A 14264-nucleotide genomic window follows, 5' to 3' on the forward strand; every position below is an offset into this window, starting at 1 on the left:
AAATAATTCTTTACGCTATTTTTAAAAAGACTAAATCTGTCAAAAATATCAATATTTGGATTATATTTTGCAATTTCGTTAAAAGTGGACAGAGCACATGGAATGAAAGAGTACTTGCGAACATTAATTCTGGTTTCTGGTACCCGAAACGGACAGTTAAACCTTAAAGTTGATATACACAAGGAGATCACCTTACTGCACATGTAGTATATATTTCATGACATAAATGTTTCGCACATAATCATAATTTATACAGTTTAAAATACAAAAAACTTTAGGCAGTAGAGCAGAAACTATAGTGCATGAATACACCAGACAAAACTGCTGGAAAATTAGTCAAAAGTTACAACTCATGAGCAATTATTGGTATTGTGCAGTTTAGACTATTCAAGCTAACAGTACTTCGCACAATACAAAGAAATGCATTCAATGCAATCTTTATTATACAACATATTAATGATAGTTTAGTCCAGTTTGGTATGGTACATTTAAAATGAAATCTATGCAGAACACATCAACCAAAACAGCAAAGTAATACAGCACATTAGCATTATACCATGTGACATATAAAAAAATTAAAGTATAAATGTTTTTGTAAATGTCGTTGTCCTTGCTCGACACTTCCTTTCAATTCCGAATTAAAGTGCTTCGAAGTTTTCTGTAATGTCAATTTATTACCATTTTGTGAAAATATGCACACAATTTATACTTTAAAATATATACTACATATGCCGGTAGGTAATCCAGTAAAAACTTGTTCTTGACGACAAGTATTTAGCTTTTCATACGAAAGTACTGAAGACTATTTTATTTTCACTGGAATTTATTTCAGCTGAAAAACAGATTTTCGTTGTTTCACTGTCTTATTTTCACTTTGTCTAGTCTGATTGGATTTTATTGTAGCAGAAAAACAGGTCCGGCGAAGGTAGTGAAAATAAAATTCCAAGTGAAAATAAAGTATTCCACAGTATAACTTAATCGGCTGAAAATCTAAAATTTCTTTCAGTCACTCGAATCCGAAACGAATCCGAAACTGAATCCGAAACCGAATCCGAAACCGAGTCTAACTTCAGCATCACCATGCACTGCTACTTTGGTCTGAAGAAGACATTGCATGTATGTTCGGAGTCTGCGACCTTATAAATCGGTTTTGACATGGTGGCGGAAGAAATCAGGGTAATGTTATAGTCTGGCCAGCTGAAAAGATGATATCGGCGAACAATGTAATCTCCTTGTTGGTCATCTTATTTGTTCAGATTCTCGCAGCAGAATGCACGACGAAGTACAAGACAGGTAATGTTTACAATATGCATGTGTGCTTGCGTGTGCAACGGTGCATAGTTTATTCATGTTACAGTTCTCATAACAATAAAGTTGGAAAGGTGACGGCGATTTGTCAACCATCCTGGCAGGCGGAAAAACCTTAATTATCAGGGGGGTAAAAGCGAAGTTTCGCTTCTACCTTCCATAATAGCCCGAAGGAAATACACCGACACGGGCAATGTTGGACAAGCGTCCTCGGTTCCGTTCGGGAAAATCTATAACATTGTCACCTAGTAGCTTCTAGTTGAAATTGAATGCACTGCATACATACTTCCTCTTTCTCACGTCTGTTATTCCTTCTCTCTACTACCTCCATGTCTAGACTTATACATGTAAGTTATTAAGTCTGATATGCCCGTATTGTACGCTTTGGCGGGCTCCTACTGTGATGTGGAACTTTTTTCTCATGAAATGTAGTGCTGCTATCGAAATAGGCAGTAGAATTTTCAACACTAGAAAGTGAAGGCCGAGTGAAATGATATTGTCAAGGTCAGATTGTCTATGCACAGCACAGTAAATCACCGTTGTAGATTCCGCGTCGTCACGTTGTGTAGGCACGCGTTTCAACGTGACCAGCTCAGGTTTCGGTTTACAATAATAATACGCGTGTTGACACAATAAATAGATGTTACCATTTGTTATCAGGGTGTGTAGCTGACAGTGTCAAGGGCAGTATTTATATGTTAGTAACGTATAATGTAAAATTAGTGTCACTATAGTGTGACAGTCTTACCATATATTAGTTTAGCTATCTGTACAATAAGATGTGTCAGAACAGATGTTCACGTACTAAATTCATACTTATCTGTAGTTATCTGATTGTTGGTGGTCCCATCCCACACAGTTCATTGATAGATTACACATCTTATGATCATCACTTTCATCTAATCATGGAGGTATTCACTGCTACCTCCATGATCTAATGATAAGGACTACTAAACACTCTAGCTCAGCTCAGATTAAATCTGTGAACCTACAGGTAAAAGTTTCATTTTGAGTTTTGCTATCAAAATTCAAACAACTCTTTGTCATTTATTGCAGTTTTTACTTGTCAGGCTAAACATTCTAGGTTGAATTAAGAAAAAAATAGCCCAGGATCTCTCTGCCAATCAACTTTCAATACATAACACCACAATTTTGTGCGGTGGTAGCAGAAGGAAATTTAGTATGTGAACTTCATCTGTTCTGCCACACCTTATTGTAAATGCATCATGCAAATTTTTTTGCAAGTTGCACAAGTAGTTTTAATGAGACTATTGTTTATGGTCGTTTTAGAATTTGTAACTGTCTTCCTTTTTTGAATGGAGTACCGGTACTTTGCATATGATTAAAAACTTGGAATGGAATGATTCCAATTTGGAAATTGCATTTTGGAACCGTTCCAGAGTGTATGGCTTCTTTTCAAACTTTAATCACACACGTCCAGATTATCACTGGTTTCAGGCCATTAAACTGTATTGGACTATTGTGTTCACTAATCACAGATGTCATTGCAGTCCCATTGTGATCCTTGAAACTTGTCATTTCACTTTGTGAACATAAATATATTATAACATACAAAGCTCATTGCACAGGCTTCCATCTTGAGTGCACGAATATAGTATTCAATTTGTTTAATAGCTGTGACATTAAATATTATACTTTCCAATATTTTTGTATACTTTTTTTGTATACTTTTATCTGAGGGGTCTGTTCACTTTTAGGTTAATGGGGCTATATAATTCAGGTCTGACATATGCAGGAATATCCAATCTCCTTTACCAAATCAGTGACACGACTCCGTTTCCATGTCTTTACCCTTTATTTTCTCTTTTGAATGTTCTCTTGCTTTTGATATCTGATATTTCCAGTTTTAGTAATGGACAATTTTCTTCTTGTAATACAGCAGTAGCAATTAAATACATCATGCCTTGTATTTTAGGGGTTATTTATCATGCTTTCCTTTCCATGATTTGTATTCCTTGAATATAGTTCTGAATGATTTGTGTTAGTTTCAGCCATTGCGAAATCATGAAGGTCATTTTACATGTATCACCAAAGTCATTTACTATAAACTGTCCTGGCCTTTAGACCATCAGTGGACATACAGATCAGGACTCAAATGCAGGCAAAAATGAAATGTCTGTGCCAATTGGATGTTGAGTTTTTCATATTTGTAGTACCAGTACTATCTTCCCAGACGAAGTGAAGTCCTTCAATGCTAAGAAAATGTCTATTTTCACTAGTATAAGTACATGCTGTTTTTAACATAAAGTGGTCTTTTCAAGGAACAAATCAAACAACTTGGACAAATTAAACAACAGTTGAACTTGATCAGCTGTTTAAACATAAAGTGTTCTTTTCAATGAACAAACAAAACAGCTTGGTCAGCCATCAGAGATTTGCCATTGTGCAAATGAGGATAGTAATTAGTGGATATGAATTTTCATGAAAATGCTGTCACCTGATGAATTTTTCAACAGCTTTCTAGCTGGTGCCAGATTTGTCTGCTGTTTTAGCTCTCATGTGCACATAAAAGATTTGATGCTGTCATGCTATGCATCTCTCAATCTGTCTGTCTGTCTTGGTGTCTGTTTTGGCGCCATTTTCTCAAATGTTGCTGATCAGATTGAAGAAAACTTGGTGTCCTTCCATGCAATCAATTACTAATTAGACCAGAACCAATAAATTTTAGATGTGTATGGTTTAGCAATAATGCAGCAATTATGACTAAATTTTTCCCCATTATGGGGAAAATTGTGATCATAATGGCATGGAAGAATATGACAGGAGTACATGTACATGTTTCTTGCTAGTTTCTTGAAGATTTGAAGGAGAACCTATACGATGCTAATTGCTCTTTGGTATAAGCATACAAAGATGACAACTTTCAAATATAGGTCCCCTGAAACTTAAATGCAGCTCATAGAGTCAGCCCCTCACTTCTTCAGTTTTAGGAATGCTTTTTAAGATCACATTTTGTTGTATTGTATACTTTGGTCAAGTTAGGTAAGGAAAGTGAAAGATAGTGAAAGTGAATTTTTTTACTCAAAACTTTCCTCAACGAAACTTTCAACTGTTTTCTTACCAAATCAAGAATAAATATCAGGGGTCATCATGAAAAGTTTGGAATGTGAGGTAACAAATTGCCTAACATTTACAATGTACTGATGTTTGAAATTAAAGATGGCCACCAACCCTGTGTTAACTCTATGGGAAAACATGATTTTGATTTTCGAAAAACTACAGCAGTGAAAAGTTTCTTACCCCAAGAACTTGGAACAAACCCCACAAGCTTTTGACCAGAAAAGTATTGGGAAAAATTTGAGAGTCCCAATATCTGTCCCCAAGGTGCGTATCACCTTAAAATGATGTTACATGTACATGTATGTCTGTTTCCCCCATAGCAACCTCCAAGGAAGAGTCACCCACCCTTGTCCTCAAGAATGACAGCCCCACCATACTGGGCGCCAGCACCACATTCTATGCTGCACTGATCCTGCCTGATGGCCATGTTGTTGAGGAAGACAACTATCTGTACATGTGGAAAGAAGATATACCAAGAAAGAAGAGAAAATGGCAGCATGCAAATGTGTACACAAATCTCACAGAAAAGTACAATGACAGAAGATATGACATTGGCTCTCACAAAATGAAAGTTGATGTGTTCAAGTATGCAGGCAAAGTGGCATCTGCAGATACGTCATTTGAGATTACAGGTACTGTATCAAGCATCCCTTGTTTCATCATTAGGAAGTGTTTTTTCTCTAGACAAGATTTAAAATGTTTCTACCCTGTAAGTCAATGATCAGTGAATCTTATCTAGGCCCCCTCTACTATCATTGACTATCATTTCAGATATATTTCCATATATGAAAGATAATGTGAACACATACCATCTTGCCAGATTTATTTGTTCTTTTTAGAATAACAAAATTATTTTTGTATGGTCATACACCAGCTTTAATCAGACGGTGTCTTGAGAACCAAATACTGTAACAAAACAGACATGACCTCACTAGCATAAGATATTCAGTTATGGTCCAATGGCACTGATGTATTCTTCAGACTTCATAACTTAGTGTTCACATGGTATGTTAGATATTGATATACGTGTACTTTATGAACACACATCATCCTATGGCAGGGATGAAAAGGGATAATATAGAAATGTAAAAGCAAGGTCACTGTCAATCAAACGACCAATTGTGTGTTGTTTATCATACTCTAGACTTGGTTACCACTTATACAAACAGGAGTTTCTTTGACAATATCAGTTTTATAGCTACGCTGGTGATCGATAGAGAAACATACTTAAAATTCAAGACTTTTGGAATTCTTTACTTGTCTGTAACATGAGCTGTTGCAAAACTGTCATGAAACTCTTGTAGATTTCATATGTTTGAAATCTGCCTCCGACGTTATAGATGAAATTCGACTGTTACGCTAAGAGACTGTTGCTCATTCCATTGTCGCTTGGAGATAAGGGCAGCTTGGTTAAAAAATGGTCAAACTACAGGTGACTCCCCCTGCTGATTTTACAGCCAGAGATAACCACTTAATGGTTCCTGCCTCTTGACAGAATACATCAATGGTGGTCTGGCAGCAGTCCAGAAGAATGTGAGTTCAAGCAAACCCAGATCATTTGCTACCAATCAAGAGATAGAATTCATCGCTGAGATTTATGATCCCAGCCAGTACTTCAGAGATGCAAACCTGTCATTTACATGGGACTTTGGCAATAGAATCTCAAAGAACACAACTCAAGTAAGTGTGAGACTAGAAATAGCCTGACAGAGAAAGCAGAATCAATGAAACCATGTCACCCTAAACTGGGCTATACAGGAACCCAAATGTGCTGTAACTTTGGTCATAGCAAAATGTGACTGTTTTAAAAGGTTTAGTATTGCTAATGTTTGAGTGGAAGATAAAAATTGTTGTAATTTTAACTCAATTGGAACTAATTTCGGAGAATAGGATCTTTAAATTATTCAAATTAAAGTATTAGGTACCCTATTGCTAAAAGTTGCAATATTACAAATTACCCGTGAAAACAAGTGATTTGCAAAAAAAAGATTAACTTAAATTTGCTGATTAAACCATCATTATTACAATATCCTATTCTCCCAAATTAGTTCTAACAATTTTTTTAAGTGTTCAGCTGCATATATGACACTCACAGATCTGTGATTGTGCCCATGAATGGTGATATTTTGAAACATTGAGATTTGATTTATTCTCACATGCTCATTTGTCGTACACGTCCTCATCAGTTATCACAGATATGGAATGACTTGTAAACCACGCAACAAAGTGCTGTGCTTACTATTTATGGAAAGATCAGAAAGAACATCCTGCATGTATATTTGGATTTTGCATTCAATCTTCTGCAAGATATTCTTGTTTACCTTAACATGTACAGGAAAGGCAAAGTTAGTCAAGGGAAAAAACACTGTTTCTTTTTGATGCAATGACACAATTTTCATTTTTGTTATTTTATTTTTCTTCTAACCATAGTAGTACGCACCTTACCGTGCCATACTGGTGCACTGACACAAGTTCCTTTTTCCTTCCCCTGCCCCAAACCACAGTGGTATGAGACTTCCTCAATATTGTGGTTTTCAGTTACAGATGAATAGTTTTGCTTCCTTTTGAAGCATTTCACAGGCATGAAAGGAAAAGCTCCAAGCATTCAGTCTACTCATTTTAGTAACACCGTATTATGAATTGTTCAAAGTGATAAACATGACAACACTGAAACAAAACTTATTTCTTGGCGTCTTATTGAATATTATAGATATTCAAATATCTACATGTAGATTTGGGAAAAGAAAATTCTTCTCACGCGTATCAACCTCTACCAAGGTCCCTTACATTAGATTTAAGTTGAAGATGTTCCCATTTTAAGCCAACTTAATCGAAAATTAATAATCTGAAGTTGACTTTTGATCCTGTATCAAATTAATTCAACAAACAAATTATTTTGTCTCAAATGAAAAATATTTGTTGTCAAAGCCTCATGGACTTAAATGAACAGGAGTGATATATAAAGTTTCCTAAATGTAGCTGGTATTTGTCATAGTAATAATCATGGCATATCAGGATGAGAGTGACGTATCTACCCACACCCATATCCTGATGGTTTAAGCCTTTGACCATGATGATGTAGCCCTAACCCAGTGTTTTCAATAATGAGGGTCCAGTCACAGGGATCTGTGGATGTGAAACCATTACCTACATGTATGACGATACTTATAAGCAAAAACTGCAATGCCAATGGTCTCTTGTTACATTCATGACCTTTTGCAAAGGAAATCCAGGATTGTGAAGGTTAATAATTGTCATGTTCTGTTTTAGAAACATACAGTTCATAGTTACGGAGAGGCAGCTATTTACAAAGTCAAGGTAAACCTCACAGCACTGGTTCCATACCAGGATTATGGCAGCTTTGATGTAAAGACCGGACAGTTTGAACAAACTATACGGCTTATGGGTATGTAAGAAATAGATTTGGAACATTCTGATGTTTTTCATTGAATAAGAATGCTCAAGATCCAAATGAATAAAGAACTTACATTAAAGTTGCACACTTTCCTTGCAAAAATTTATGTTTTTTATCCGCCGTAATAGTTTTGGAACAATCCGATTGTTTTCAATAGATAAGGCTGACCAACTTAATGGTCAATAGAAAGTGAAAGGGTTGGATTATCTCTACTACCGGTAGATGCCAAAAGAATGAGATAAGTTCTATTAACAGTCACTGTTGATCTGCTGTGTATGCAATAACATTGTCAAGGCTGACCTTGTTTTTGTAAGATAATGCGATTGGCTCAGTAAATAATGAATTAGAATTTCCAACAAATTACTTCATTGAGAAGGCTTAACCCGTTCACAGAGAACAAGGCAAAAAGAAGTTAAAAATAGTCCCTAGAATATGCATAATTAACCAACACGAAAGGTGGCTCACGTAGACATCATACTCCAAAACAGTGAAGGACATGCTATTTGTAACCTACATGTAAACACTTGAAACACTATCGATTCCTCTGTGTGACAAGGCAAACTTTGACCATTGTCAATTTAAGGTTTTAGGTTATCAGGAGATATCGGTACTGTAATCTGGCTGATGTCAGAGCATGTGTTGCCTGTCTTTCGTAGTGTCAACAACAACAGGTCACTTTCCTGAATAAGATACTCAGAAAGTCCTTCCCCCCTGACCCATTTCTCCAAATGTTTGTCCAACTCAACAGTTGAAAGCACATAGGGGGTGGTGCCTTAACTTGTGATATTTAGTGATCCAGAATCTGTCATTTGGTAACCAAAGTACAAATTATAATTCTGCGGATAGCTACTGAATGACTGACAAGTACAAGACAAGTGTCACAGCCAACAAAAAAATTAGTTCCAGATTTTTTGTTACTGATGAAATGAGGAAAGTAGCCACCAAAGTCAAAAGTAATTGTTGTACAAAGAAAAGATCAGCTGACCTAAGCTGGATGCTTTGGAATTCAATTTTTTTTATTATTCATAAAAGCAGGCATTTAAGTAGTGTGTAGGATGTTTTCTTTCTGGTACCCCAGCAATCTTGTAGATTACGTTTGTACAAAAAAAAAACAGTTTTAAAGTTTGTATAAAGATCATAAATCTTGCTTTTCATGTTTCACTCTAAAGGTAGCCTTGCACGGTAGTACCAAAACATTGTTTATTTTACTTTACAAAAGATTAAAAAATCAATTTTTACATTTCTGTACAACATAGAAAATCCAGCTTGCTGAAATTCAGCATTGTCTATAACCATGACTGGACCTCTGGAATGATTATAAATTTATGGCAAACAGGAGTAAAAATTTGTGCGACAGATTAAAAACCAAAGCAAGTTGGGAAGATAAACTTTTGAAAGACTGTCCTTGTCCTTTTATCAGAACCATGTATTGTTACGTCAATTATATTAATCAATACTGTTTTATGTTTACATTGTAGATCCAATCACCGATTTCACCATAAATGGAAGGTCAGAGGTGACATTGGGACAAAGGTCAAATTACACATTGACGTGCAATGGGAGGTGAGTGGTGTTACTTTGACAGCTACTGATAAAGGACGGGTGTCTGATAAGATATTTGGAGATTTTCTGGTAAATGCAGCGGCCCTGAACTCTGTAGTGGATGTGTCATGCTGAATGGTTACTAGAATTTAGCGGGGATAACTGCTCCGTGACAGCACTGATCTTTGTGAAACTGTACATTTCAACGAACAAAGAATAATTTTTGGACTCAAGCACAAACGAAAAATTTGTATGAGAAAACATGGAACATGTTGCATGCTGAGCTAAATAGCCACAATATTGACGTAAAGAAGTTCTATCTTTGTCTGAGAAAATATTTGCATATAACACGTACTGGTGCTCGTATAGGGCTGATATGGTGGAGTAATTTCTCATAAATTCTGGCATCTTCTCAAAAAGGTTGTGAATAGACACAAGTTCAAGAGTAACATAAAAGAAATAAATCTTCCTTAGAAGAGCCAGGGCTATGTCAATTACTGTGCACAAATTCATTTGCATTTTGTTCAGTAGAAGGGTCTACGGTGAATGTCAATTATTAATGTGCAAATTTATTTTCTTGTTGTTTTGTTGGAGAGGGTCTTTGTCAATTATCGTGCACAAATTCATTTTCATTTTGTTAAGTAGAACTTCTACTGGTCTACGGAGAATGTCAAGTATTGTGTGCAAATTTGCATTATACTATGAGTACTACAATCACACTTGAAATCATGATACTCAAATCACCATCTAGATTTTTGAAATCTAAAATAAAAACCCCACCAGTGGTTTTAACTTCCCAAAGCCTATTTCAGCAATTTACCATGTTTTGGTGAACCTCCCAAATCATACCCATCTCATATATGGGTTTGTGCATTTCTAAATTCTCATTTAGGGCAAACGCAGTGACTTTCCTTTGCCATATGCATATTTAATTTATCCATTGCCCCCAGTGTTTTATCAACGTTTTGTTGTATTATCACCTCTGTTCGTTTTTATACCAACAGTTTACCCATAATGCTGTGCTGGTACTTCCGCGCAGACAGTGGCTGCGAAATTAGTCTCAATGAGAGTGTAAGTGATGTGTGCCAAGAGATAACCTTGCTCGACGATTGTCGGTACGACGTTGAACTAGACTTCAACACCACCGGGCAACACTGCTTTGGTATCAGGGCATACAGTGACATCAGTGAGGATGTAACGCTGCTGGATATCAGTGTCAAAGACGGTAAAGAACTTTCCTTCTATTCGAAGTACCAGGGTTTAAAGCTTCTTGGTGTGTTATCCTACAATTATCCTTCTACAACTCATTCTTGTGTGCAGATTTTTTTCGCTCCACAAACTCCTCACAGTCAATGACTGTAGCAGCTGTCATATAGAGGCCAGGGTTTACGACTACGACTTCGACTACATGTATGCTCCATCCCCATGCTGCACATAAGTGTAATACCTCCTGAGCTACCGTAGGAGATCAGTTTTCTTTTCAAAGGAATTGTCGTAGCTTTTTTGTAAACATTTGTCAAGTATAAGGGACAGAAATCTCTCACCATCAAACAATATAAACAATGGTAACACTGAGTGTAGCTTTCTCAGTTGTACAAATTTATACTTTAACGTAACCACTTATTTAACATCCTTAGTTCAGTTTCAGCTTTGTCTTCAATTAAAACAGTAGAGATATGCCAAAATATTTTATGAAAAGGGCTTCAAGAATGTTGGGGATATGAAAACTGGCAATGATAGGTTTATGACACATCAGCTCATTTGCTGTATCACTCTATTTCATTCGTTCAGTGCCGGCGCCGCCATCACCAGCAGTGACCGTATCGTTGACATCACTTGCCGTACTCACAACTCTCGGGGGCATCATTGTAGCAGCATTCGCTTTCCACCAAATCGTGCGAGCTAGGAGACTGCAGCCAGTTGAGGTGGCTGACTTTGACTTCAGGGAGCGGACTAACAGCAACACAACCTATAGAAGTAATCTACCGTCAGTGGTTTGCTTTTCTGCACCGACAGAGAAGGTCAAAAGACCTCTGAAAAGAAGCCTCTGCTGAGTGGATCTAGGATGCTACCAAAGGGTTACATGATTTAAAGAGAGGGTATTGCTCTTCCGGTGCGGTCACAAGAGCAACATTTACCCAAGACAATATAAGTATATTCAGTGATTGAGGGCGCTATTTTTAGTGACTTTGATATCACTAGGCATTTGGACTGTTGGTGGCACCCTTTACACAGATGCTTTGTGGGAGTGAATCAGCATTTCTGTATCCCCAGTGACACAGTACGGCATTTGAATGTGAAGTTTATGGAAAACAAGGCTTTTGTTGAAGTCAATACTCTTCTATAAATTTTAACCATCCCAGAATGTGAAATAATTGCGGTTGAACTTGCCCATGCAATTTTTCCAACAAAGTATTTTGCATACTAAAAAGATGGTAGTAAAGCTGGCATCAGAGCAGTACATATCTGCCACATAGTGGTATGTCTCTGTAGGGATGGATTTATTACATGCCTCGTATATCAAATGTGGTGCGCTCCATAGGATTCAATGGTAGCTTGTTGATAACGTATGTAATAAAATGAGGCATGTAATAAAAATATAGCCCAGAAGTGACTATGTACCCTCGAGGTAGACAATTTGCCCTCCTGATGCCGTGCAAATGGTCACCTACCCTCATTCACATAGTCTCTTGTTTGGGCTATAATATATAACATATCCTGATGTATCAGAGTCTGATACACTAAATATTTATTCTGGATGACTATATCGTACATTTTGAAAAGCAGACTGTGTAATCACATGTATACATACATTCATGTGTGCAGATGAATATCTCAAAGGTTTCATCACTTGCATAACATTAGGGCCACCATGTTTTTTGTTACTTAATATGACATGATTCCATAACAAAGTGGATTTGTAAGCAGGAGCCGATTGCAAAAAAACTTATTCTTCCAAGTTTAATCAAATTAAACTATGTAGCTTTTGTACTGTAAATAAAATTTGCAAAAGCATAGAAGTTATACCTTTGGACTCGGTCAAAAATGGGATTGCTTTTAGTAAACCCTTTGTAACAAACTTGCCGCTCATATCATTCTGAAAATGCTATTTCAGGAAGAATGAATCTATATTTAGCATAGCCATTTTGGGGCAGAAAAATTTTTTATTTTCTCTTTGAGACCTAAATATAGGTTGATAAAAAGTTGGCCTCGCTGTTTATAAAGTACACAAGAATTTTTACTTAGATTTTCATCACTACTATATAAATACACACATGCAGAGATGTGTGTCTGATTATAGACATTGGAACGGAAGAGTGTCTATGGACTATAAGTATACATATACAGTTGGTCTTGGATGGTTTTCAGAGAATGCCAGATGTGTAAATTTTTGAATTACTATAGCTTGATCTTTCAACAGTACATAATTTAAAAAATGAGGCAGTAAAAATTGGAGGGATATTCTTCAAGAGCATACTGTTAGTGACTCATCCTGCTAATTTCAACATTCCAGGAAAAGGGAGAGTGGTTCCTGAAATTTCAACATTCCAGGAAGTGGGATTTGTTTCTTGTGATCTCCATGTAATGAATGCGGATCAAGTGTTCACAGCTGTCCTTCTCAATTGTGTGGGAAATTCAAGAAAAATATATTTACATTTATGCAGCAGGTTGCTGAAATCATGAATTTGATAAAGAAATCTTTGCTTTAAGGTAGAACACGCCTCACAGACAGATTTTTGAAAAGTTTTAAAATACTTCACAGATCTACCACTTGTTAAGGCTTATTTTAAGCTCTTTGAGTAGGAAAAATGTTCACCGTTTTAATTTTTCGAAAATTGTAAATGTTATTTTTTCCCATGGAGTTCACACAGGGATGGAAGCCATTTTGAATTTCAAATATTGGGAAGAATACGGTGAAAAGTTTCAGTGAAGGAAGTTTTAGCAAACTTAAGGCCTTTCACTTTCAAGACATGTACTACCTTAAAGGGGCTTTGGCTTCGCCTTGAACAATATCTGTACACATGTGCAAGTACTACAAACAATCATAGTGTGTTAAAAACTGGTTCTACGATTGCAGGAACCATATACCAGTGGTACCTAATGTAAAATTGCCGTATATATCATGGCTTGTACTATTACACAGAGGTTACATCAGAATGTTCAGGAAAGTACTCTAAACTTTGTATAATATAGCTTACCATGATCCTCTGTAACATGTTTCAATGTTCCTCGATTACACAAGTGATATTTATTTAAAAATATGGAAAAGTGTTGGATTCTAGTCTTTCTGCTCCATTTAGCAAACAGTGGTATGCAATTTCCAAAATGCACATTTCATAGCAAATGTGTATTTTTAACTTTTAGTATTGTTTTAGCAATGTCTATATAAGAGAGGAGATTATATTTCCCCATGAATAATAAAATGCATGTACACCTGTAATTACTCAGTAATTTATTGAAGCTAGTTACGGTCACTTGACAGGCTCAAAGCCGGTTCTGTCTGCAGGCTGGCACATTGTATACTACACACTGTGTGGCTGATAAGAGAAATGATTAAACCAATCTACACAGTTGCTGATTCAGACATGTCTCCCATCAGATACTGTTGTCAAAACAGATTGGTTTACAGAGCGAAAAATCTGTCGCTTGAGGGCGCTCTCTGTTAAAGGGGGGGGGGGGCGCGAAGAGAGTGTCCTCGAGTGACGGATTTTTCTGTCTAATAGGTTAATGGATATCATTGATTCATTTTCAACCTCAATTTCCATACCTAATACATGTATGTGCCTCATCAATGCTGAATTTTGTGTTATTATGTTAAAGTTGAGAGGGAGAGCTTGTCAGTTTTGATATCTTTAGCATCATTTCGTTCTACTCTTAAAACACACCTTTTTAAATCTCACACACTGATGAGAGTTCT

General features: G+C 36.4%; 1 protein-coding gene across 1 annotated transcript; it reads left to right on the forward strand.

The window, feature by feature from the left end:
- Nucleotides 1-1067: 1067 nt before the first annotated feature.
- LOC139151702 (transmembrane protein 130-like) lies at nucleotides 1068-13787 on the forward strand. Its single transcript, XM_070724662.1, has 7 exons — nucleotides 1068-1293; nucleotides 4710-5021; nucleotides 5885-6069; nucleotides 7660-7795; nucleotides 9283-9367; nucleotides 10351-10571; nucleotides 11138-13787. Exons 1-7 carry the CDS (start codon nucleotides 1206-1208, stop codon nucleotides 11398-11400), a joined length of 1290 nt encoding a protein of 429 aa, XP_070580763.1. The 5' UTR covers nucleotides 1068-1205; the 3' UTR covers nucleotides 11401-13787.
- Nucleotides 13788-14264: the final 477 nt, after the last annotated feature.

The sequence above is a fragment of the Ptychodera flava genome, chromosome 15 (genome assembly GCF_041260155.1).
Source record: "Ptychodera flava strain L36383 chromosome 15, AS_Pfla_20210202, whole genome shotgun sequence".
Taxonomy (NCBI): domain Eukaryota; kingdom Metazoa; phylum Hemichordata; class Enteropneusta; family Ptychoderidae; genus Ptychodera; species Ptychodera flava.

Bases quoted from the DNA above. Each gene is read 5' to 3' on its own strand.
- LOC139151702 (XM_070724662.1), top strand. From the start codon at position 1,206: ATGATATCGGCGAACAATGTAATCTCCTTGTTGGTCATCTTATTTGTT. The intron at 5,022-5,884 runs GTACTGTATCAA...GCCTCTTGACAG, and splicing joins TACGTCATTTGAGATTACAG to AATACATCAATGGTGGTCTG. The intron at 10,572-11,137 runs GTAAAGAACTTT...TCATTCGTTCAG, and splicing joins GGATATCAGTGTCAAAGACG to TGCCGGCGCCGCCATCACCA.